Source organism: Cydia amplana, chromosome 1, assembly GCF_948474715.1.
Source record: "Cydia amplana chromosome 1, ilCydAmpl1.1, whole genome shotgun sequence".
In the NCBI taxonomy this organism is placed as follows: Eukaryota; Metazoa; Arthropoda; class Insecta; order Lepidoptera; family Tortricidae; genus Cydia; species Cydia amplana.
This window is the reverse complement of record NC_086069.1, coordinates 17,228,583-17,255,955: the sequence shown is the minus strand read 5'-3', so window position 1 is coordinate 17,255,955 and position 27,373 is coordinate 17,228,583. Positions and strand designations below refer to the sequence as shown.

At 36.0% G+C, this 27,373-nt stretch overlaps 1 protein-coding gene across 1 annotated transcript in view; it reads right to left on the bottom strand.

Moving 5' to 3' along the window:
• Nucleotides 1-27,373, bottom strand: part of LOC134649195 (ATP-binding cassette subfamily G member 4-like) — a 103,531-nt gene that overhangs the window by 51,559 nt on the left and 24,599 nt on the right. Inside the window, exon 2 of the mRNA XM_063503917.1 lies at nt 6,159-6,276. Coding sequence (XP_063359987.1) covers nt 6,159-6,276 — 118 coding nt within the window. The remainder of the gene's footprint in view (nt 1-6,158; nt 6,277-27,373) is intronic.

Below are 27,373 nucleotides of genomic sequence, written 5' to 3'. Positions count from 1 at the left end.
CAAGAAACTAACAGCATTGTTGACCTAGAATACCTAGATGGTATATATTTTGCACAAAAAAAATCGTAAGATTGGGAGATCTTATCAAAGTGGTCGCTTTTTCAATATCACGCAATCTGCCTCGTCATTACTCGGTCCAAAATGTGCTTTTTAGAAGCACAGAAATTTCACCCTCATGTATAAGGCACTAAGAAATTAGCTTTTAGTACCATTAAGTACCTGGTCTAACAGTGTCAGCGTGATTTGGTATTTTTTCTCGATTTAAAAGACACAGGTTTTCAAATAAATATCACAAATTCTTGGATTAAAACATAATAAACTGCCTTTCGCCGATTAAATTGTCCACGTTAAGTCGCTAAAGACTTTCAACCTCCTTTTCACCACCTGAGGGGTGTAATTTAATGAACTCATTTCTTAGTGAAGCTCTACAACATTTTTCATCGGTTTAAGCTGTGCGTTGTATGTCATCTACTCATCTACATATTTAATATACCTCTGTACGAGTAGCGGAGCTGTTTAATATAACCGAAGTAACATGTGTATAAAAAGCTTTATGAATCAGAATATTACATTAACTTTCAGCAACTCTTAAGTTTTATCACGATATGAGAGCTATAATTATGTTAGTTGTTGGGGTTTTTTTAATAATTTACAGTTTGTAAACATAGCTTTGTCCATGACACTGCGTTTCCTGGAAATAAAATCAAGAAAATGATACGATTCCGCAAAATCGTGTCCATAAAATATGATATCCAACATTGAGTTGTCGGAACGATGCGGCGTATCGGACCTTCTTAATAAAGAATGACCATCCTACTTGCCAGTGGTCGAAAACATTTTCATGCGAAGAACGTTTTGCGAACCTTGGTGGACTTGCCTTTGGGTTGGTATACTTTATATTGCATTAAATGTGATTTTAAGGTGGTAATCCACAGACCGCTGACATTTTGAAGTTAATAATGCGTTAATCAAGCAATATTTTTACGGCAATGTGCAGTCAGCATTAATGGTAGCGGAACACACCAATAGTAGGTAGGTACAATTTTTAATTGTAAGCTCTCAATATTTCAATTCCAAAAACAGAAAAGCATCTAGTACCTACCCCTATCACGAGTCACTAACTTATATTTTATGCATCTCGCTCACATACTGACTGTTGAGCAGACGTAGGCGCAGGGCTCGGCGTAGGAATGCGGCGAAGGATTGTGATATAAGCATGTCGTCGGAAATAAAATGCTTCTTGTGCTCAACAAAATTGCAGTTGTAATTTCTCATAAATTAAACTACATTTCGTCCATGTCAGTGGATGATCAAATACGATTTAAAACAGTCACATTATTATAGTAAAATATGAAAATAGGATTTACTTATGCAGAGCCTTACATATTCAAAGGAGAGGAAACGACAGACAAACCGGATAGAATTGTAGAGTGGTAGCATAGAGTACAAACTTAGGTGTTGCCTGTTTATGTTAATAGTCTATACATGTAAAGGGTATACTACACGATATCTAACACTCCTCCTTACACTTTACATGCCAAGAAAAAATCTAAGTATGGCTCTACATAAAGCATACTTATAATTATACACTGCCAGCTAATATCTGTAACAATAAACATAGACATGCAGAAAAGCAGGCTATGACAGGCATTACATTTTTAACACAACTATATATATCTTAATCAATCCCTGTATAAATTTAAATAGTATAGCAGTACATAAAGAAAAACAAAACATCTTCAAACACAATACTGTTAGTTAACAAGCCCTCTATATTTAAATCAGGTCTTAAAGAAACATAACTTAGGTATATGTTAAATTAATTGTTTTCATGGGAGTATTAAACAGAAAGCTTTTAAGCTCTTTGGCTATCACAAATAACAACACAACGTTTTGTTGATAATTTCAAAGAAATTTCAAACAAAGCAAATGTTCCTATAATAATCTCCAAGGGCTATGTACCAAGACTCACAATTAGAAAGTGACATATAGTACAACGCTTTTCTGGCCTCCCAGTTACAGCTTACATAACAGCCTAAATTAAGGATAAAGCCAGTAGGTATAGGACTTGTAAACAAATCACTAGCCCATTCTGCAAAAGCATATGCATTGACTTTTAAAACTTTATGAAACAAATGTCACTATTTATAGTACCATTCATTAAGTAACGATGCACACGCTTTGCAATGCGCCAATGACTCATTACATGCGTTTAAATACATAATATTTGGCTACATTTTCAATAATACTTAGTCAAGTACAGACAATAATGAAAAATAAACACAAGTATAGAAGGTAAGTACAATACACTTCTTTCATTGCTTGTACAAAAGAAAATTTACCAAAATAAGTCTAGTAACCACTTTATGTACCTACTTATTCAGATTGATAAGTTGTGAATGCATTAATCTATAAAATATATGCATGACAAAATCAGATTAGCCCATATGTTAGTTAAATTTTTAAAATTAACATTGTAAAAGTTGTAAAACGTCAATAAAAATTACAACATTCTACATATAGGCATTATTAGCATTATTCAGCCTTTGTTTTTCATTCATGATATAAATACACGGATCACATGTTGAGTAAAACTTATATATATGCATTATACATGTGACTTGTTTGCTTAAGGCCGTACAAATTATGATTTCTCAGTATTTACTACAGATGGCCTGTAAGCAGTTTGCCATAAAAAAAGAATCGCAGGTGTTACACTGGTATAACAATAAATAAATAAAAGTTTGTTAAATCTTATGCCTTAAATGTATAAGGTGCAAAAGTGTCCGTGAGGCGTTAAGTCAATGACTGTAGCCACGAGCAACCAACCTTATGTAAAATTGTAAAGGCTTGCCTGATGTGTTCATCTATAGGCATGTCTACCAGGATCTATTCTTAGGTAAAGAATTGCACTCACCTTGCATTTCACGAACAGCCTTTAGCCATTAAAATTACCTCGTGTTTTACATTGGCAGCGACGTGAACGAGACGTGTCGCTAACAGCTGGCAACGTCGGTTCATTTAGTACAGACTGGCAGAGAAGACATGGCACAACTACCTACTTCATCACCTTCGTCTGTTACAGACAATCAGACTCAGATGCTCACACATTAAAATTGTATGTTACTTACGGGACGTGAACTAGACGTGTCGGAAGCAGCCGGCAGCGTCAGCTCACTTTTAGCATAGTCCGTCAGAGAAGTTACGGCGCCCATCATATTACCAGCTTCATCACCTTTGTCGCTTGATGCAGACTCCGGCAGAGAAGATACAATACCTATGGGTTCACCAGCTTCATCACGTTCGTAGCTTGATGCAGACTCTGGCAGAGAAGATACGGCACCCATCAGATCACCAGTTTCATCACCTATGTCGCTTAATGCAGACTCCGGCAGAGAATACACGGCACCCAGAGGATCACCAACTTCATCACCTTTGTCAATCGGTGGAGACTCCGGCAGAGAAGATACGGCGCCCATTGGGCCACCAGCTTCATCACCTTCGTCACAACTGTCAAGTGATGACTCCGGCAGAGAAGACACGGCGCCCTTTGGGACGCAAGCTTCATCACCGGGACTGTCACTTGCACCTACATCATCCGCATGGTAGTATCCAGATAGCAGCAACCACGCTGACCGCGTTGGTGACTCTGCACCTGAAACATTATTAAATGTGTATGAACAATCAGCTGATTCAGATTTATTATTTATGACTTTATTAAAATTTAATTCCGTCTTCAAATTATAGTCATAATTAAAATTATTCAATGCAATAAAATTATTTTCATCATTGGGCATTTGAATATTAAAATGGTCTTTGTCATAAAAAATATAATTATTGAAATTGAAATAGGCTCTGCATTTAATTTTACCACTGTTAAGTTTTCCAATTAAATTATCCTCAATAAAAATGACTAGAAATGATTGCAAAACTTTATGAGGATAAAGCGGATCAATTAAGCTGTATCTTTGAAAAATATCACCATAACCAACTAAAAGAAGAACCTTTGCTCTAGTGTCAAGCCACTGAATAGAAACATATGAGTAGGTAATACTATCGAAAATGCTCAAGTGACTAGCAACTTTAAAAGACTTAGTCAACAAGCTTTTGAGTATCCTATAAGCAGTAAAATCTAAATGACACAAATGGCTGACATAAATAAAAGACTCTGTCCTTAAGCATTTGGATAAACCATGGGCCATAAAGCCAAAATAGCACAAGTGGCTAACATCGATGAACGACTCAGTCCACAAGCATTTGGACAACCCATAAGCCATAAAGCCAAAATAGCATAAGTGGCTAACATCAATAACAGACTCAGTCCACAAGCCTTTGGACAATCTATAAGCTGCAAAACCGAAATAGCATAAGTGGCTGACATCACTGACGGACTCAGTCCACAAGCATTCGAGCACTCCGCCTGACAGTGCGCTGGTAGGAGATGTTACTCCCCAGTAACAAACACACAGGCCGGATAAAAGCAGCATAGATTTGGCTTTATTAAAATTAAAAATGTTAGTTTGCTTTTGACAGTAAGGCAATGTGGTTAGGTGTGTGATACTAAGCTCTTCAAAATAAATGGCAAGTTTATTGCATGAAAAATCAAGCCTACTATGAAAAATGTGTCCTGGCAAAACAAAGAGTTTCTCAATAATGTATATAAAAGCAAACAAAAGAGAACTCACCTTAAAATATTGTTTCAATTCCCATGTTCTTTGGGTACAAAGGTTTGTGAAGGCCAACAAGATGCAAGTTACGCCCCAAAAACTGGCTTGCATAAGTCCATTCACATCAGGATATATCTTGGGTTGAGTAGCGAGCCTACTGCCAACAGATGTTGGCGCATCGCTAACATTCATGGTGTATTTCTGGAAAATAAAACACATGCACTTTTTCCCGTCACCACAAACCCACATACCTGATCCTGACAAGTGATATCGACATTTTAGCAAGGTGTCCTTTGACACCGTCAGCACAGTATGAGCATTCACTGTCCTTTGCCTCTGCAATGGCTTGGAATGCTCCTCCTCAAAGACGCACTGCACTTGTACCATATACAAACCATTCTCCTTATAAGCATTAAATGTTTGGTTGCCAGTGACTTTCAGAAAATCATAGTTTTTATAATGATCCTTTTGGAAAACAACAGTGTAACAAATGTAACCCCCAAAGTAAATAAGTCCTACATACAGAAAAATGATTGAAACAACAAATACATGGAAAGCATTTCTGGAGATGACATTAGAAGATAAAAGGGCCCTAAATGTATTATAACTAAGTAATTTAATACCATTTGCTACTATATTCATTCTTGAACGTGATGGCCTCTTCTTCTTGTCCTCCAGAACACAGTGCTACTCCTTCCTGGTCCTTGCAGTACTAGGGCACGCGTAGGTTTCACCGACAACTCGTCAGTGAAGCAAGCTGTTTCCATGGTTCCATGTTGCATCATTGTGTAGGCATTTTACAGGGGAGATCACACCCCTGTGATCATTTGTGTTCCATCCAACATCATTGTGACAGTATTGGTTGAGCACAGAGTCGACGACGACGTGAAACGTGATTAACGTGAAGGATATTTCTAACCTCAAAATTTTCACTTCGATACAATCATACCTTTCTTTGGTTTCTAATTGCCAGTATCCTCGCGGAATCCACCACTGGGCAGCTTAACCTGTTGAGCAGACGTAGGCGCAGGGCTCGGCGTAAGAATGCGGCGAAGGATTGTGATATAAGCATGTCGTCGGAAATAAAATGCTTCTTGTGCTCAACAAAATTGCAGTTGTAATTTCTCATAAATTAAACTACATTTCGTCCATGTCAGTGGATGATCAAATACGATTTAAAACAGTCACATTATTATAGTAAAATATGAAAATAGGATTTACTTATGCAGAGCCTTACATATTCAAAGGAGAGGAAACGACAGACAAACCGGATAGAATTGTAGAGTGGTAGCATAGAGTACAAACTTAGGTGTTGCCTGTTTATGTTAATAGTCTATACATGTAAAGGGTATACTACACGATATCTAACACTGACATACTGTAAAATAAAATTAAAATTTCTACATTATATGTGACGTTATCCATGAAAAGGGACCTTATTGTCGATGGCGTTTACGCCATTATTAAGAAGAAGTGTAATGTATTACTCACGCATATCCTGCCAGTATGTTCATCAAGGAGGACTTGCCAGCACCCGAAGGTCCGAGAATGCACGTCAGCTCACCTGATCGAAACTCTCCTGACACATTGTGCAGAATAGTGTTATCCCCTGGAAAGAAGTATATCTCTCTATTAATTAATAATTATGCATTTATCTATGAACTTACTAGTCATAGTCATTTGCGGAAGTGGCGCACCCTTATGGACGCTGTATAAACCATCATTTTATTGATGATGACGATGAGTTTGAAGAAGCAGTAGCTGGACTCAAGGAAACTTGAGCTGTCTTTGGTAGTCCTATCTTTCAAATATCTATAGGTGTATGAAATAAAGCACCAGAAGATTAATTAATAGAAAAACGTAGACAGCAGTTATTTTTAGATACTATTTCTATTTTATAACTCGTATAAAACTATGAAGAGTAAGTTACCTACCTATTTGATTGTGACGTAAATATGAAATACTAGCTTTCATATTTATTCCATAGTAGCATAATCGTTTTGACAGTTCGAAAAAATAAACTGATTTGACTAGTAGTCAAATACCCTATTATTTCATTGCGTTTTTATTCAGTGTCAAGTAAACTGCACGTAGGCAAAGATGGGTAATTGAATAATAATCATATACCGTAAAACGGGGTGAGTAGGTTTCGCGGGGAGATGTGGGTTATGAATGGGGAGAGAAGGTTTGAGAGGGGGGTGAGAAGGATTTTAAGGCTACTGCTACAAAAATAATGTATTCCAATTTAAAATGGAGCTATAGTAATACGCATAATAAAAGAAAATCGATCCAACAATCTTCCAAAATCACCTTTGTATGAAAACCCCTCTCACCCCAAATACGAGGCACTACGGGGTGAGGTGGGTTTTCCTCTTTATCGTCAAAGTTATGAAATGGAACTACCCAAAATAAAATAAAAACTAAAATACAAACGTCCGGAACACGGAACGGAACAATTTATTATATATGTCACCGTAAAATTGTAACACTCGTCATATTATAATCTCGCTAGTTACATTATAAACTGACGGTAGGGAGATTATAATCTAACCTAACCTAACCTACGTTAGATTATAAACTAACGGGTTCACAATCTTACGGTCTCATTATACACCATTCAGTTTTCATATGTTAAAATAAAATGTTATCGAGGTTTGATTTTCAGTTTTGGCCCTACTCACCCCATTTTACGGTACTCATGACGGTTTTTACGATGATATAAAACGAATTGTTACTTCGTTTTATTATAGTGATAATTTAAATACTGAAATGGCTCATGGGCCGCACTTATACAGTTATAAATGTAGATGCTAATTAAGTAATATACGTAATTAAAAGATTAACGAATAGGATGGATAGTAATTAGCACGTACCTATTTAATAATTGTAGTTTTTAGTAAAATAATTTATTATTGAGTAAGGTCAAAACGGATAAGTGTGGTATGCGAGTACATATAAATAATAAGGGTGACTTGGCCTTCACATTGGGGCATGTTTACACATTGATTACCTAGTGTTTTTTCTAAGTTTTGCTACTCGCGTTTAGTGGCTTATGTACTTGCAATAATACTAATCAATATAACACTTTAAACTCGCTTTTTACATATAATTAATATAATTAACGGGTCTAACGCGATTACATTTCATTATTTTACCTTTTTTCCGACGTTTTAGCCAGGTACACTAGCTGTGGTCACGGAAGATTGACGCCCCAGCAAAATATCAATGGAGATGCTGGTAAACAACACTAAACTACCCGACATTACTTTATATAAATGTTCGGGGTAGACAAATAAATTGATCTACCCGTTTTTAGGGTTCCGTAGCCAAATGGCAAAAAATGGAACCCTTATAGATTCGTCATGTCTGTCTGTCTGTCCGTCTGTCCGTCTGTCCGTCTGTCTGTCCGTCCGTATGTCACAGCCACTTTTCTCCGAAACTATAAGAACTATACTGTTGAAACTTGGTAAGTAGATGTATTCTGTGAACCGCATTAAGATGTTCACACAAAAATAGAAAAAAAATAAAAAATTTTTGGGGTTCCCCATACTTCGAACTGAAACTCAAAATTTTTTTTTTCATCAAACCCATACGTGTGGGTTATCTATGGATAGGTCTTCAAAAATGATATTGAGGTTCCTAATATCATTTTTTTCTAAACTGAATAGTTTGCGCGAGAGACACTTCCAAAGTGGTAAAATGTGTGTCCCCCCCCCCCCCCTGTAACTTCTAAAATAAGAGAATGATAAAACTAAAAAAAATATATGATGTACATTACCATGTAAACTTCCACCGAAAATTGGTTTGAACGAGATCTAGTAAGTAGTTTTTTTTGATACGTCATAAATCGCCTAAATACGGAACCCTTCATGGCAGTTCATGGGCGAGTCCGACTCGCACTTGGCCGCTTTTGTCTAATGTCTATTGTCCACGGCACGACACGCAACTAGGGCTTGCAATTCGAATATTTGCAATTTTTATAGTAATCAAAAATATTCGAATATTCGAAACCTAAGCGACCGAATATTCGAATATCAAAACAGGTCGAATATTCGACAAATTCGAATATTCGACCTGTTTTGATATTCGAATATTCTATTTCATCCGCTGTAGTTACTGTTTCTGTGTGTTTTCCGGGTATTTACAGTGAATGCCATGCCACTTATCGCAATTCTCAAATTTGATCATACCAAACCCAACTAGGTAATCTAGCCATGCACCTTTAGCTGACGAATAATCCACCCAGTAGTCAACTAACTTTTTCCCTTAAATTTTATATAATTATATATAAAATTTAATAAAGATTCAAAATACAATGGAATTAAAGGCCTTTTTACAGGCTCCTGAGTGACTACAAGTTAATTTAAATGGGAAAATAATTACCTACTAAAAAAAGTATCTTACATACCTAGGTGTTTGGATGGTTAAAGTTATATTATTTCACGCAACACGCAACGACGCATTTATAATAAGTTTTATTTAGAAATATTGAATACGTCTAATTTTGGCGTTTTACTTGTTTTTATAAATGTGGGCATCTCATAGGATGATAAAATCTAGTCAATTAAGTGGATTTCTGCAAAATACCATTAGTTTTAGCAATATGTGAAAAAAGCTTTTGAATATAAACGATAATAAACCGATTTCTCGTTCCTTTTCTTATTTTTTATAATATTCGAATAATTATTCGAATATTCGAATATGTCGTCAGAAAAAGTCGAATATTCGAATACCTGAAAGTTTCGAATATTTGCAATCCCTACACACAACACCAACAATATCCGCACACTGGTCCGAAGATAGATCCCTTGGTTTCAACATCTGAATCACTGCTCCCCAAGTTGACGATAATTTAATACCCGTCGTCCCTGTTGAAATGTTTAGGGTGTTTTTTAATTTCGATCGCGTCTCTTACGATCTGGGGGTAACGGCTCGGCCACGACATTGAGCGATTTGTGACGGCCGTTGTCGCTGCCGCCGTCGCAAGTCGCTCAATGTCGTGGCCGAGCTAATAGTGACGCTCGGTGGAGAGGACTTTGGGTTTGTGTAGCTCAACCCAGCGATTTGCGAGTGCTCAGCTATTGACTCAATACGATTAGCCACTATGGAATATGGATTCCATAGTGGCTAATCGTATTGAGTCAATAGCTGAGCATAAAAACAGAAAAAGTGACGTCACGTACAAATTATGTCTAAGAATAATTGCTGTCCACGTTTTGCTAATAATTTTCTGATGCTTTATTTCGTACATAGTGTGAAATAATGTATTTTAAATATAGGAAACATCTCCATTAAAGTTAGCGAATTCATTTATGCATTGTGTGTATATTACGGCTAGCCGTTTTACAAAACAGGGGCGATTTGAAATGCGGCGGTTCGACGATTAGCCGGATTGAATGCGGCTCGCAGTCGGATCGTATAATCATACGATCCGACTGCGACATATATAAGTGCACATTTCTTTTTAAGTGAATATTCTTTTTGAGAAATACCTTAATGTCTTTAAACCGATATCACATCTCATTAATTTGACTGTTCCATGGCTAGGAAATACAAAGTTTTAAATGGTTTTTAGGTTACAGAAAGCACTGACAAAGTGCCTTTGAGCTAAATTATTTGAGCCATCCGGTTTGCAACGGGGAACATTACAAAGTGTAAAAGACGCTTCATTCGTCCAGCTCAGAAACGGCGAAATTATTTGACGGGATAGTCATAAAGCTTGAAATTACTTGAACTATACCTCTGTTACAGATTTCATACTTTCATATTAACATGCTAAGAAAGTAATATTTATTAGAGCTGTGGGACAATTTAAACTGAATTAAGTATATCGTGACAAGAGCCATTTCATTTGATTGTGAGTCAAACTCTAATAATTAGGTAATTACTTACCTATAACCTACTTTTTTCTTCGCGATAATATTAGAAAACATTCATCATCTTCCTCGCGTTATCCCGGCATTTTGCCACGGCTCATGGGAGCCTGGGGTCCGCTTGACAACTAATCCCGGTAATTGGCGTGGGCACTAGTTTTTACGAAAGCGACTGCCATCTGACCTTCCAACCCAGAGGGTAAGCTAGGCCCGTATTGGGATTAGTCCGGTTTCCTCACGATGTTTTCCTTCATCGAAAAGCGACTGGTAAATATCAAATGATATTTCGTACATAAGTTCCGAAAAAATCATTGGTACGAGCCGGGGTTCGAACCCGCGACCTCCGGATTGCAAGTCGCACGCTCTTACCGCTAGGCCACCAGCGCTTTCAATATTAGAAAACATTGGTTAAAGAATTTTTGAGCTGTGGCGATCGAATGAAGTCACAAACTAATTAGTAAGATTATGCTGCCATCAGAAATATGTGTGGGTACCTATGTAAAATTGTATGAATTGCAAGATACTGAGGCTAATTCGACCTTACACTTCAATATCGAAAATTTGTATTTTTTTTATCATTCGGCCATGCGTCTCGCTCGCGCCAATACATTTACGATACAAACAAGTTCGTACTTGCTTGTTTGTATTGCGAAATGCACGTAGGTACGAATGATAACAAAATGACATCATTTTCATATCGAAATGTAAGCTCGAATTAGCCTAACTAAAAAGTCTAATATTATACGTAGAGAAATGCCCCCTAGCACCTAACTTTGTTTTATTATATTGGTCTCAATGCAACTGGCTCACACCAATATTATTTAGCGGTGCGTGGGAGAGAGATTCACTGAGACAAATATCATATTATATCTATGTATCAAATGAAAAAGATATGTTGGTTGAGATTATTACTCTCAGCTGCTGCAGTTGAAAGGATATACCGCAGGCTAGTCGAGTTGCTTTGCTAGCTCGCAAAGACAAAGATGGTCATGTGGCAAAGAGTATTATATAAAGACTAAATTTATACCACGTCCAAAGATAACTATTGCCTTCCTATACCTATTATATCTTTTATGGGTATAAACTGACTAACTGACTGACAAAATGTTTATGAGGTACCTACTTAAAATTTCTGGGTACTGGGTAGGTATCAAAATTATCTAACTGCGTAGAAGTAGTATACTAAGTACGTGTAGTTTTGTTTATTCGCTTTTATGCTGGGTGTTATCATTGATTTTTTCATTATACCTATTCTCTAATCACTGGGTTCTGGTTTGAAACTTGAATATAACAAATAAATGAATGTAGCCACCACCAACCACAATCGATGGACTTACCGATTGAAAAACGTTATTCAAAACTACGAAACTTCCTAAACAAAGAAGCGAACCCTTATCCTATAGTGTCAATACAACTACTAATACCGATGATGATACTATTTACCAGAACGACTTGTTATAATTTTCAAGTCAGCTACGTCATCGTCTGTAGTCAAAACAATTGCTGCGTTTACAAAAGTGAAAGTTTTCGAAGACCCAAGGTATCTATCGTTGCTCTGTCAATGGGTTCCGTTTTGTTAAAAATATAAGTTACAAATAAGTACTATATCAACTTCATTATATTTACATATTTTATTTCACGCATAGCATATCTACAGAGACGCAGACGCAGTAGTGTAAAATAATATACATTTTGATAAACACAAAGAAGATAGGCACAGGGTTTATGTTAGGCTCCCATAATCTTACAAATAATTTTATGGCAGTTCGCACTATCTACGGCCTACCCGGGATGTTATTTGCAAGGGTCGATTTTCCCATTCCATATAACTAAACCGTTATTTCAAAGAAGGTACCTACGGCACATTATCCTTGGGATAGCGCTATTAGCTTACCTAGTGAAGATATGAAGATCAGAGATTTTTCTTCGACGAGTTGACACTTTGCATTCGTATATACATTTTCCGTGATTGAATATCCGTGGTTTGTACCCTTTTACCTCTCCACCGTCTCCGATTTCCCCGGTGTGACAAAAAGAGGGTCACCTTATTGATAGCCCGCATTCTGGGTGACTTTTATCGCTAAAAATATTTCTTTGCAATTCCGTTAAATTAATCACAATAAGTTGCTAAGGTCAAGCGAGGTAAATGCAACTATGGGGTTATTGCGTTTCTCCGTTCTTTCTCGAATACGATTGGTCGAAACGCCCTCTACTATGCAACGTTTCATTTCCAAGTAGCTCTTTATTACTAGATGACGGGTGCTTTTGTAATTCATGTTGTTATAAAATATAAGTTAAATAGACACAATTACCCCATAGTTGCATTTAACCCAGTCGACCTTATATGTATGTGTAGTTAAGAAGGCGCTAACGCAAAATTGTAGTTTTATACTCGTATTGAAATTGTACAAGTTTGAATCAAGAGCAAATGTCATTACTAAGATGAAAAACGTATATACTCGTACCAAAAAATCCCATCATAAACATTTTTTTTAATAATCTTAATAATATACATTACTTCCTAGTAAAAAACAATTTTTCACACTGTAAGTACCTAGGTACATTATACAAAAATAACTATGAAAATAGAACAGTACGCGGCAGAGTTAAGTAGGAGTAATAAAAAAACCGAACTAAAAATGATGAATCTGCTAGAATTTCATGGCGGAATTAATCAAAAGCGTCGCCCGTGAGATATTACGCGGTGCTTTCGAGTCGTTAGCGCGGGTTGGGGTCGTTGCGGGCTCATTTGAAAACAGGATTAAAATATACTGTTAAGTAATGAAATGTATCAACTAGGTGAAAAATATTTATGTCGTTGGGCAAGAAAATCTTTGGGTGATTGGGCATTAAAAGCCCCAAAAATTCTCTTGTAGTTTCATTTCATAAATAATATATGGTGAAAGCATTCATGGTGTTTAGGCTTTAGACTCTAAAGTTTAGTGTCGCTAAAAATAAACATACGAAATACTGTACATAATAATTTAATAATAAATATGTATAATTCTATTATCCTTTTGCACCAGTCAGGCAAAATATAAATATGTATAAATATACCAGTATACTAAGTACGAGTAGGTAGGTCGCTTTTGCAGGTATTTATCATGCAGATCCATCACTTAATTCAATAACTAATTCAACATATTAATGAGATATTGTCTTCATACGCTGATAGCTCTTGTAAATTGCAAATTGTAATAACTAAATGACGTTGAAAGCATTAAACCCCTTTTGTGATATAAGTGAAAAGGAGTCGTTCAATTCTGTGGTATAGATACATTTATGTAAAACTTTATTATAAATGTAATTCTGCTCAACTAAATCAATTACTTAACACTATCAATTACTTTAGGCTTCGAATTTAGAGTTAGAAAATTGCATTAAAAAATGTTCAATAATCCAAGCACATGAACAAACACATGATCAAAAACCGCATTATAAAAATAGGAAGTGCCTAGTACTAGAAAAATTATAGTAACTACAGGTACCTATAAGAAAATATAAGGAAAGTGTTATTCCTACCGCCTAAATACCTTTATTTCATGTATTTTCTTGTAGAAGATATTGCTTTTCTTGTTTAGATATGATGGTAATTTTATATGTAGCACAAGATAAAATATACAGTTATTTACTTAACCTAAAGACCCGAGGGTTCTAGTTCTTAATCGGTGTCCTAGTTTAGCAAAGTAGGTTACTTATAATAATACTTAGTTGAAGGTTATTGGATGCTGTTGTAGAACTTGTCTAACGTGCAAGAGATTAATTGAGGTATTACCTCGGTATTACATAATATATGCAGCGGGGTTCAGACATATTATGTCAGTTCTGACTTCCTTGAGGGGTTACAAGAAATTTACAATATATCTAATAAAACGCATTGGAGCACGTACGTATTCATTGCGCATTGCCATCTGCAGCCTAGTAACGAACCAACCACTGATGTTGGTCCATTTTAATTGTCCATTCGCATATTAAGTACCGTCATGTGTTTATGTTTTAAGGGACCGCGAGTAATGATGACCCACTGGTCATGCCACTGCATAATTGGCCACTTTTGATCAATCTGGTCAATTTGACCAGCTACAGTCAGTGACCTGGCAACTTTTCATATTTGTAAGTTTTGTAAACAACCACTAGTACAGTGGTTCCTAACCTTTTCAGTCCGGTCACCCCTATGACTAACTAGGGAACCTGATTTTACCCCTCCTGCCAATGGTGATAAAAAATAAAACGTGTACGTTTGTTGTATCGTTATATTAGGTTAGCTTATTTACCCCCGTAAAATACCAGTTTTACCCCCACGGGGGTAATTACCCCCAGGTTAGGAACCACTGCACTAGTACCTAGGTAATAAAATATAAGTCATATTTTCTTTTACAGGTACCTGCAGAAAAATAACAATTTTTAGGCTTCCGTAGCTAAAATGAGAAGACACAACAGAACCCTTATAGTTTAGTATGGCTTTTGCAATTGTTTATTGATAATCATTATTGAAAGTAGGCCAGATATCATAATTATACAAAATACCTAGTATAAATAATTAAATTGAGACCGAGGAATTAGCTAGCACCTTCAATACAAAAATAAAAAACAAAACTAGGTATATTAGGTATATGTACACTACATAATATATTTAGCCAGAACAAATATTATTCGAACACTTTTAGTACTTTATAAAGGACTACTGGGCGTAAAGGTATAGGTACAACAATTGTCAATTCCTATTTCTATGCGCAACAAAAGAAGTTATTTAAATAATTTTAATACCTACCTTAATTATTTTCCGCTTTATCCTATTTCTATTCCTTATTCCTAATTTTGATTAATGTTAAATGTTTTGCTGATAACTCGCGTGGAATGACTTCTAAATATATTTCAATAGAACTTGTTCCCAATACTATTTACTGCGTCCCAGCACAGTTGCGCAACATTGTTCTTTAAAACAAGTATCTCGCAACTGAAGAGTTTGTAAACTTCCCCGCCTTCAATTAATATAAATTATGAGTAGGACCGAAAACACAGAAAATATAATCTCAGAGAAGTTTAACTTCTAATAAGTTGGAGCATATCTTTGAGGGCACAGAGCATACGGCTTCGGAGCTAAGTCTCTATTAGTCGGCGTCATATACGAGTAGGTAAAGCTTCGCGAATCCGCGCGGTCAAGCATTAGTGTAAGGCCTGAGTGGACGCTCGAAGCGGAGCGTTCGGCGGGGCGTGCAGCGTGGCGTCGGGCTCACAAGTAACTTGAGCAGCGTGCACGCCGCACGCCCCGCCCCGCTGCACGCCGAACTCGAGCGTCCACTCAGGCCTTACACTTAAGAGGCCGGTATCGATTTTAGACGCAAAAATGTAAAATTGATAGATTTAGTCGATGAAATTGTACACCTTTTGTTACGTAATAGAAATAAAAAGTACTGTTATCCATTAGCACGTCTTCTTATCTTGCATTTGTACAGATAATTTTTTTGAAAACTGATTCACTAAATTAGTAATGATTTTTTTTCTGATGGACGTTTAGGTAAACGCGCGTAAAGCACTGATTTAGTCGATCTTATTTGTAAATTTCGTAAAGTTTGGACTGCTAAAAATGGTAATTTTGTTTTACACATATCCTGTACTCCAACTTGCATAGACTACAGTTTTGTTATATGATATTGAACAAGAGTAAATGAAAGTTAGACGAAATCAATTTTTACCAGAAATTACTTCAAAACAAGTGAGCATTTTTCGTGAAAACCGACTTCATTTCAACGTAATTTTGATACTTAAACAATCTACAACATTTCCTGAAACTGTTTTTATACATCATTTTTTGTAATTTATAACTATAATTTTTTGATGAATTTTTAAAAACTGCCCCTTCTCGCCATATATTGCCGGTGACGCACGCTCGGGACCTTATTATTAAAAGGCAAGATGAGAAGACGTGTTAATAGAAACCAATACTTGTTATTTAGATATTAAGTAACAAAAGGAGTACAATTTCAACGACTAAATCTATCAATTTTACATTTTGGCTCTAAAATCGTTAACGGAGCCTTAAGCATATTTTGCAGCAGCATAAATTGGGTTGTTGTCGTTGTCGCTTTGCTGTCGCGATTAGAATGTTAAACTCCGTCACATATTGTATGAGTAGAAGAGGCAGTAATATAGCCCGTTTCCTGCATTGTTTGCTACAGTCGCAATCGGTAATCTTAAAACGAACGTAATTAATGAAATGCTTATCATTTAGATTCTTGTTATAGTTAGTATCGGTAAGTCTGTTTAGTGATTTTCTCATATTTTAGAAAAAAAGGTAACATTTAGGTATTTAATGGTACGACTTCTGATATTACATTATCTGTGTTATGAATAAGACCGAAAATAAAGGGCCGCAAAACTTTTGTATCAATAAATTGTCTTGAACAATTCGAAGTTGTCTTTTGGAGAATCGTTTACACGCTAGATAATTATTTGTTTGTTTAATTAAATACTGTGGAACTTTTTTCATTTAGTTCTTAACCTGAAGGGAATGTTTCGTATTTAGAAGGTGCATTGATTGATACAGTTCGACAGTAAGTATATTATTATAATTATGTATAATGACCTTATTTGTGAGTACAGAGCTTATTCATTCTGAATTTTTAATAGCTGCTCGTTTATAACATACTGTGTTGCAATCGTTGATAAAGTCATGTTTTTATTAAATAAATGTAATAGCGCGTGGGATCATAGATCAACTCCATTAAAGGGTTGGTTGCACCAAACCGTCTCTTACCGTCAAAAGGTTATCTTGAGATCTGGGGTCTACCGCGAAAACCTAAATTCGCAAATTGCGGGGATCTTACTCTTTACTTACTCCAATGAAGGCGTACGTAATTAGAGTGACAGAGACAGATGGCCGCAATTTGCGAGTTTCGATTTTCGCGGTTATAGCCCTGCCTATTAAACTGGAACAATGCGCCTGAACCTCGTGACAAAGTTAAGCGTGGATGTTGTGTCTCTTGTTCGGACATAAAAGGAAGATAAAAGGCGATAAACACAAAATGTATTTTATTTAATCGCCTATTAGCTGCAATTTTTACACACTGCGGTACTAGATAAGCAACTACAAACTCTACTAGTGGGGCACTTGGATACTGTTATATCTGTGACATAACTATAAAGCAAAAGTAAGTAATTAAGTTTTAGGTACCAACCATAATGTATCTCGGTAATGTTTTTTTACTATAAGCATGCATAAGTGAGAAATAAGCTTTGTTCTCCAGACAAGCCCGGACTGCTGTGACGTCACATGATATTGGAAATTGCCATAACGGTCTCGCCTAAACCAAGCCTGAATTCAGGCCAGACGCTACGATATTCAAAATCTAGTTTCCCCAGCGCAAGGTAAATTGATCGGAGATAACTTTCACAAGATCTTAAATTGACTGGTCTTAGGGCTCATTTTATACTCTAAACACTGGGAATAGGATGAGTTTTTCTATAACTTTAACTTTAGAACGCCTTCTTATGTGCAGTCTATTCCGATAATGGGTAAACAATGGAATACGTTTCGAGAATACCTTACAAGTACCTACTACCTAATACAAAAAATATACATATAAGTATACTATATTCAAAAACGTAAGTAAGCATTACGAACGAGTTACAATATGTTTTAGCAAAATATCGCATTCCAAGATCAATTTTCACATACACATATAAAGACAACTAATGACATTACCTACTCTATGCATAAAATGACGTCAGAACGTATTACATGATGGACATATTATGTCCGTAATGTAATAAAGCCGTGATTACTCGTATTAACGCTTCCTCTCCTAAGGGGCCCTGCCTAGTAAATTAATACCTACCTACCTATTGTTTTCTCGTTAACGTCAGTGGTTAGTTGTTAATATATAATACATGATGTTACGGAACTTTCCATTATGCTTGATCCGACCGACTTTGCCGGTTTTTTTTTATATCTGTATTAAATTTTGAGTGTATGGACATGGACCATGTTACTGACAAAGTAGGACCCTATGTTTTAAGTCGTTTTTTTACATTTTATTGTTATAGTATCACAAATAAGTGACAGTAGCAAAAATAAAGAGCATATTATTGATATACATAAGTATCAATAAGTATTTAATTAATAACTACCAAGCCTTACTTATATAATTATAACATGCGTATGCGTAAATAGAGAGTAATCACAAAAAACTTGTACATTTTATTTATGATTTACTAAAGTTTTTTAAATAGACAAAGTGGGACCCTAGAAATTACTATACATTGTTTTTTTTTAATATAAAAATTTACTTAATAAACTGTATTGACATATTTTTTACCTGTGGTATAAACACATATACTTGGTCAACCAGATCTTGACAGTAAAAAAAGGCGGCAAATTTGAAAAATGTAGGCGCGAAGGGATATCGTCCCATAGAAAATTTGAATTTCGCGCCTTTTTTACTGACAAGATTTGGTTGACCAGCTATAGTTAATAAATCGTGTGAATTTTACTAAAAACATGAATTTTTAATTTTTGTATAGCAGTTTTTAAATTCATTTATATTCAGCGTCGTAACTACTCGTAACGTTGCAAGTGTGATGGGGACATTTGAAACAGGTACGATTCGTGACGGTTATTTTATTTAGCTTACCTAAATAGATGATTATTTAAAAGATGTCAAATCCTGTTGCGGATATCATCGTTGGTTTGTTTGGGACGAAGCATGTTGATGAATTGCATTTTAGGCCACCAGACAAAGCCTGCGTTTGAGATTCTATTCTTCAATTAGAAAAAAATCAAATAACGTCTTCGATCTGTAATAAGCATTCATTAACATATGTACGTACTTACAAGAAATAAACAACCCTTATACAAAGTATTGAAGAAATGCATGTTCCTTAAGTGGTATTTCTCGTTGGAAATAAGGCCCGAGTAGATGGTAAAAAGGGTAGCGACGAATTGGACGGCCTGTGAGTGACGAGCGGTGAATTTGCGACGAGACCCTTCGCGACAGATCTGTGGACACAGAAATAACACTCGGTCCATTTTATCCGACTACGGAAACGCCAAAAGGAAGTTTTAAAATTAGCAGTCTTTGTCGTATAGGTAGGTGTGTTGAATACTTGTTGTGTCACTAGCTTACGCCCGCGGCTTTGTCTGCGCGGGATGATGATGATGATTGATAAACACTATCCTATGTCCTTCCTCGGGCCTATAACTATGTATCTCCATACCAAATTTCATCATTAATTTCAAGTTAGGGTCGGTTGCACTAAACTGTTTGTCATCGTTAAAGAGTTCGCTAAATTTTATTGTATGGAAAGTTTCATAGTGCATAGTAATAAGCTGCGGCGCGCCAGTGACGTTGATCAGTCTGTCAAATGCGGATGGTGCAACTGGCACTTGGACAGGGTCCCGGCGAGTTACCCAGTTTTTTACGAATTGTGCTGATAAGTGGTACTTTCTGTGCCTCTGTAAAAATAAGCCCTTTCAGTGCATATGTATTGTAATAAAATATATTCGACGTGAAGATTGATCAACTGATTTGTCTGATTCATTATGCTGTGACAGAACAGAACCCTTGACGCCCTAGGGTAACTTCGTTTTGCTTCTAACTCATTCCAATTTTAAATTGAACAAATTTCAAATGACATGGTTTGACGAAATTAGGATTTAAATAAACATTTCAGGGATTTGAGGGGAAATCTAAGGGCCCTTAAAAAGGTTTCTTGACGTTGTTGTTCAGTTATTACAGTTGAATTGAAGAAACTCGTCGAAATGTTTATTGTTCACTCAATAGTTTGCCAGTGTGATTATGTGACTTCTCGCTTCCCAAGGGGGTTTTATTTGTAAAGTAGATAGTTATAATTAAATAGGAATATTACGGATTCAAAATATTATTACTTAAAATACCCCATTAAAATGTTAGTTTCTGCAACTAACAGGTACAAATATAAATTCTTAGAGTAAATATAAATAATTTTGCAGTCAAAGGGATACATTCATTCATTCATTCATTTATTTATTGATAAAATGGTACAATACATTTTACATGTCAATGCTTACATTATATACAGGGTGCTTCCTGTAACAGGAGCAATAAATTAAACTAAAGGCTGTACTCCTCAAACTGACCAACATTTGTTCAACAATTTTTAAAAATTAAGAATTTTTTAGACTTCCTCCTTTTCATACAAAATAAATATTGCATTCAATGTACGCTGATATCAGAGTGTTTGACGTTGCTTGTCACCTTGGAGGATACAACTAAATGGAGTAGCCATTAACAGGCTTTCCCCTCTGTCGAAAATAGGCGGCCAACGGTCATACACAATGTATGGACTGACGTTTATCTGACATGGCTATTTTTACGTTACGCATACATTTGACGTTCCCCTCCCCCGCAAAAATCGGCAGGCTGTTTTGTACAGAAAATTACAGACATGGCGTCTCCGTTTGATTATATCCTCCAAGCTTGTCACGCTTTAAACATAACAAAATTTGCAATACATTGCGTCTTAGAATAAACTTTAAAGTGAAATAAAAATTAAAACATGAGTTATTTTCAAAAGTCGCTGAACAAATGTTAGTCAGTTTGAGGGGTACAGCCTGCAGTTTAATTTATTGCTCCTGTTACAGGAAGCACCCTGTATACAATTATATAAAATTTAATTTTTTTAAATTATTTTTATCATTAATACGAGTGATTAAATAATAAAAATAAAGTAGGTATGATTAAAGTGAGATTTACATTCCTATAAGAAAAAAGTAGTCTATTGGTCTTTAATTTTTGATTAAATTTCGGATTATTTACTTTCATTATAACACCGTAATCAGAAATGCGTGGTTAAAATATCTCGGGTTCCTTGTTACAAGATAATAATCGACCAAAAACATATATAAATAAAAAAAGTACGCTAAATTCTCATTCGGTACCAAAAATAATATTGTTTGGAAAGGTGTTGCTACATTGTTAATGTTTTCAAATACTTAGCCCTATTTTTGTTAACATAAAATTGAAACTTTTCGTTATTATCTACCTAAGAGTAACTTTAACCTACTAACTATAGGCGATTAATGATTATGTTTTCGTAACATTGGGTTATTGTTTAATTATGAGAACTTTTAGAAATAAAATGTGAGTTACATGTAGGACGTATCACATTAATGAATTCTACAAGTTGCAATTTCTAAGAGGCTTGGAATGCGCAAAGCTAAAATAGGATTCATCTGGAATTGCATTGCACAGAGAGTTTATTTTCGCTAGACTGCAAGAAGGTATGATGCAAGCAAGATGCTTCAGAAATATTTTATTAAGTGATTCTCGGAATCGGAAACTTAGCTTACCTACTTTCACAGCCAGACTTTAAATTGTTTTAAAAGGACAATAAGTTCCCAGAAAAAAGGAAACAGTTTATAAATTGAGTTTTAAGTTCTCCTGTCCTCTGCCAAACGTTACGCCGGAAATGGTCAGGCGAAAAGTTTTGAATATTCGGAAATGTTCCCGAAGTTGCTATGTGTAGGAATGAACTCACACACTGCCTGTACTTGACAGCCGCTTGAAGTTTGGCATTAAACGTTTGGCATATTAATCTTGTCTAATACCTTTAAACGAGCAATTCTTGTACCTACATAACATAAAACGAGCAACAATGTCGATTATTCTTACAATTTGTCGGTTTACAATGGCGAGAAACTAATCTATATGTCTGCACTTACCTCAGACGGTTGGTGAGAAGTTATTACCGTTGGACTACTGTAATTAGTTGAGTGAAACTGATTTGTTCAGCAAATAAAAATTAAAAGCTCCAAAACGTAACTTTATTTACTATAGGAGACCGGCAAAGGCAGGCCGGACCCAGGGGGCCTGTTACACTACTCAGTTGCTACTCAGGCACTTGAGTTGCTACTTTTACGACAGCTGGCTACCAACGGTTGTTTGATTGCCTTTGTCAGAGGAGTGTCCGCGCCTTGTAATAAAATCTATACATATATGGTCATGTCTTGATATCACTGTAATATCTTATATGTAATAAATTCATTCAAAATAGTACAAAGTATGTTGATATAATTCAGCTCAACTTTGCATCATAATAAATATTTTTATCAGGCTTGGTCACATTTTCAACGCTGCATAGTTGCATATTGGATAAGGCGATCGCATCAGGTATCCGGGTACGAGTACGCTGAGAACAGCCAACTGCCAGTAAGCAAAGCCAGTTGCCTACCAAGTAGGATTGAATGTGTGAAGTGGACTGTTTATTCGAATAAATTATTATTTTTTGTAACAAACTATATTGGCTAGGCATGAATGCCAGTGACGAAATGCGACATAAAGGATGATTGTCAAGAACTGTGGCATAATACAGAGGCAGAGCTCATAATGTTAAAAAAGTTAGTCATATCATATCTCATCACAACCTTTAAGGAAATTAGGAGAAGGCACGAAAATGCTAAATTGAGTTTTTTTATTTTATTTATAAGGTCAGATACTTTGATTTGAATACACTGAAAAATGACCAAAATCATATGTTTCTCCCTGATTGCATAATTTTTACAAAATCATTGATATACCTGCGTACGGTCGGTCGATTCTACCTTGATCCAAAGAAAAATACACCGCTATAGTAATAAGTGAGTAATAATAATAACAAGGGAGTACAAGGGGGTCTTTAATGTATTTTTTTATAGGGTTAGGTACACAGTCTACCTGTATGTAGGTTTGTAGGTACCAGAAATTTACAGTTCTTACGTGTTTATTTTTACTTCATTTATTCTCTAAATATGTTTTTAAAACAATATAATAAAGAGTTTTTATACAACTTTTGAGCCGCTTAAATTGCATAAACCTTTGCTACTAAAACTAAAAATTTGAAGCAATTAGAGAAAATTTAGTTTATTATTCACAGCGTCCTTAGAAAAATATGTACCTATACTTGGTCAACCAAATCTTGTCAGTATAAAAAAGGCGCGAAATTCAAATTTCCTATAGGACGATATACCTTCGCGGCTACATTTTTCAAATTTGCCGCCTTTTTCTACTGACAAGAGTTGGTTGACCATCTATTTTATAATTATAGTAAAAACTTGCAAGAGTTAGATTATCTCTGATTTGCAAGGAATAATTTTATAAAAAATTATAGAACTTGATTTTTTGTCGCTTTTTAAAATATAATATAAAAAAACATAAGTATATTTCGCTGTAGCTGCAGCACGCTCACCTACCAAAAGTGTCCTCCTCCATCTTCAATGTTACATGGTAGCTATCGTGAACTACGGCGATGTGTCTTCTCCGACGCGACCGGTAATGTCTCTCGTATTTCTTATAGGATCGACTGACCTAGCAAATGCCTCTTTCGGATTGCGCAAACAATGTCGTGAAATCAAATTTACTGATTGATGTATTGCCATTTCGGCGGAAAAAAAACACATTTCATTTCCCAACCAACCTAATAGCGTTTAGACGGCCAACATTTACAAAAATTCTTTTTTCACATTTCATAAAATAACGATAGTTGAAAGATACTCGTACCTACGTAATTTACTTACGTACTAAACGCATAATTAAGCTAGAGTCTGTGCGACAAGAGAAGAGTCGTGGAATGTATGGGGCCCAATACATTCCACGACTCTTCTCTTTCCGAGCAGACTAGAAACGTTAGTATGTCATACAGAGATTCACCTAAATGTGAAGAAATGAAGGTATAAAAAAATTTGGAAAGTGATAAATCAGATAAAATTGCGATTATATTGTGATGCGATAGTTACGATACTACTAAGTCGGATCATAATTTCTGTAATAAATATTATTGAAATGAAAACTTCTTTAGCGGCGCTGGGCACTTTTTGAGGTGGGGAAAAAATGATAAACTCGAGACAGCGTAAGGTGATCACGTGACCGTAAGGGGCGTAAGGCGATCACGTGACCGTAAGCCCCGTAAGGTGGACACTCATAATTTAAATGGTATTTAAATCAATAAAGAAAAATTCAATGTTATTTGACATTTAAGTTGCGGACTCCTTTTCAAGACTATTTACCTATGTTCAAATAATTTGACGTTGTCATGGCAGTATAATAAAGATAAAGATAAAGTTAAATGGTAGTTATGTAAATAAACATGTCAATGAAAAAGTGTGATCTTATTTGAGAATGATAATAATATATAATAAATAAATAGAATACCTTAACGTATGTATCGTGTTACCGGGCGTCGGTAACATAGTGAGGTGAGTTTTCACTTCTATCGGCACTCCCGGAGTGCAACCGTTGTTGCTTTTTTTATTTTGATATATTTACACCAATATAATATGTCACGGTTATATGTCGGGTCACTCACGTATTTAATTAGTAATTTAGGTTGTATTTCACTCGACGAAGGTCCTCCTCGTTACGAGGATCCTCAACAAGAGCACCACCTGTAGCAAAGTCCCGGCGAAATGCAGATCCTGATCCTGTCGAGGATCCTCGAGAATAACATACATACATTATAGCGGTCTGTGGTAGACTCTGTACAAAATGAGGAGAGTTGTGAAATGTAAGGGGGCCCATACATTCTAAGGGCTCATTTAGACTCGCATGGAGTTTCATTACATTGCGTCATTTGGTCGGTCGACTAAATTGATGTAACCTCAATGGTCCGCAATGTAACTAAAATCGTATACGAGTTCGCGCGCCGTCTAAATGAGCCCTAAGGCCCCTAAGACTGTTCTCTTTCCGCACAGACTCTAGGTGATGGGTTAGGTGCTACACTGTTTTTGTGTCACTAAACGCTTAGGTATTGCGTGTTGTAATTATAAAATCAGCAAACTGTATGACACATTATTTGTCCATGACCGTGTGCTTGTGAGTGAAATGACAGATGAGTACACTGTAGAAAATAAATACACTAGTAGTTCGCCCCGAACTGAGAACTCGCGGTTCGTCAAAATGTTAAATCATTATTTTAAAATTGTAATTATTTTAAAATTGTTAATTAAAACAATATTATAAATGTTTAAGCCGAGCACTTTCATTTGATACCAAACTCGACCATACTTTCTTGCAAAAAAGATGACCAGAATAGCAAGACCCCTTACAAATAGCTTTTTAGCCTTCTAAGCTCTTCTAGCTCAATAACCCCTTGATCGAGCCTGCTCATAATTTAATGACTATAATATAATGCCCTCAACTACACGTTTACCCAATTTCATTTAAATTAGAACAAATTTACTTAAGTTATTGTGTATCAAACTATCCTCTGATAGTTCAGCTTAAAAACATCGAAATGCCGGGACGTGCCCCTAGCCAGCCGTGTGCTCCAAGTTGAATGTAAGAACTTCACTTCGCTTCGCTCGCTCGTTCGATGATACTGTTCGAGGAAAAGTTCATGGAGCTGTAACCGGATACCGCATCGGAACCAGGAAATTGGTGTTTCACGCCTTGCGCATAATAAATAGCGTCGCTGTCTGCACGATCCTTTGCCGAATCTGATACGACATTCAGCTTCTTTCTATTTGAAGAATACTAGTAGTTCGCCCCGAACTGAGAACTCGCGGTTCGCCAAAATGTTAGATCATTATTTTAAAATTGTAAATTTAAAAACTATATTATAAATGTGTAAGCCGAGCAGTTTCATTTGATACCAGAGTCGACCATACTTTCTTGCAAAAAACATGACCAGAATAGCAAGACCCCTCACAAATAGCTTTTTAGCCTTCTAAGCTCTTCTAGCTCGATAACCCCTTGATCGAGCCTGCTCATAATTTAATGACTAAAATATAATGCCCTCGACTACACGTTTACCAAATGTCATTTAAAATAGAACAAATTTACTTAAGTTATTGTGTATCAAACTATCCTCTGATAGTTCAGCTTAAAAACATCGAAATGCCGGGACGTGCCCCTAGCCAGCCGTGTGTTCCAAGTTGAATGTAAGAACTTCACTTCGCTTCGCTCGCTCGTTCGATTATATCTGATGTAAAATAACTTCTTGTGTGCCTAGGTAATTCGTTCAATATACCGCTATAGAGGCGGGACACGGTAATGCTCCTTAGACTCTCACTGCTAGTTCGCTAGAGGTAAATAGGGAATGCAATCGGTAAATACGTATTTAGTCTGAGAAATACTGGTCATTTACCGGTTTACTGTTATTTTCTATAAAACGAATTAGTATAGATAATCATATAGAGATCATTTAAATCATAGGCTCCAATGTCTAACCAAGTCAATCAAAATAATTACCTACTTCCAAAATACGTAACATATAACTTATTTAAATCACAGTTGTTTTAGTTGGAAACAATGAAAGTTTGATGTTCTGGTTTTCTGATGGTTACTATGCAGATGCACTAATTTAAAACGCAATTTAGTGTGCTTTTGGTAGCTCTAGGTTCAAGAGAGTCCACCTTATCACACGCCGTCATACAAATGTATGACGCTTATTATTAGCTGCTTTTAGGAGGGGACCCCCTAGAAGCAGCTGCGTCCGCAACCGCAGTGCAAGCGGTAGCAGATTACAGAGGTGCGCTAATCCTACAAGCGAGACCGAAACCTCAGCTTACTTAGTTGCCTTACTACAGCTAAATTTGCATAGCAGACTTGGTTAGAAAAGTCTGAAATCTAGACCGTACACAGTCTTATAGCAAAATGTGAGTCTGAAACTTTCAAAACTGTTGTCGCGAAATATTTAGTAATATCAGTTAATAATAACATATTGATGGTTTATGATAAGTTAAATAAATCAACATGATTTGTCATTGATGCGACATAGCTTGCTTGTTGTTTAGGGTTCCGTAGCCAAATGGCAAAAAACGGAACCCTTATAGATTCGTCATGTCTGTCTGTCTGTCTGTCCGTCTGTCCGTCTGTCTGT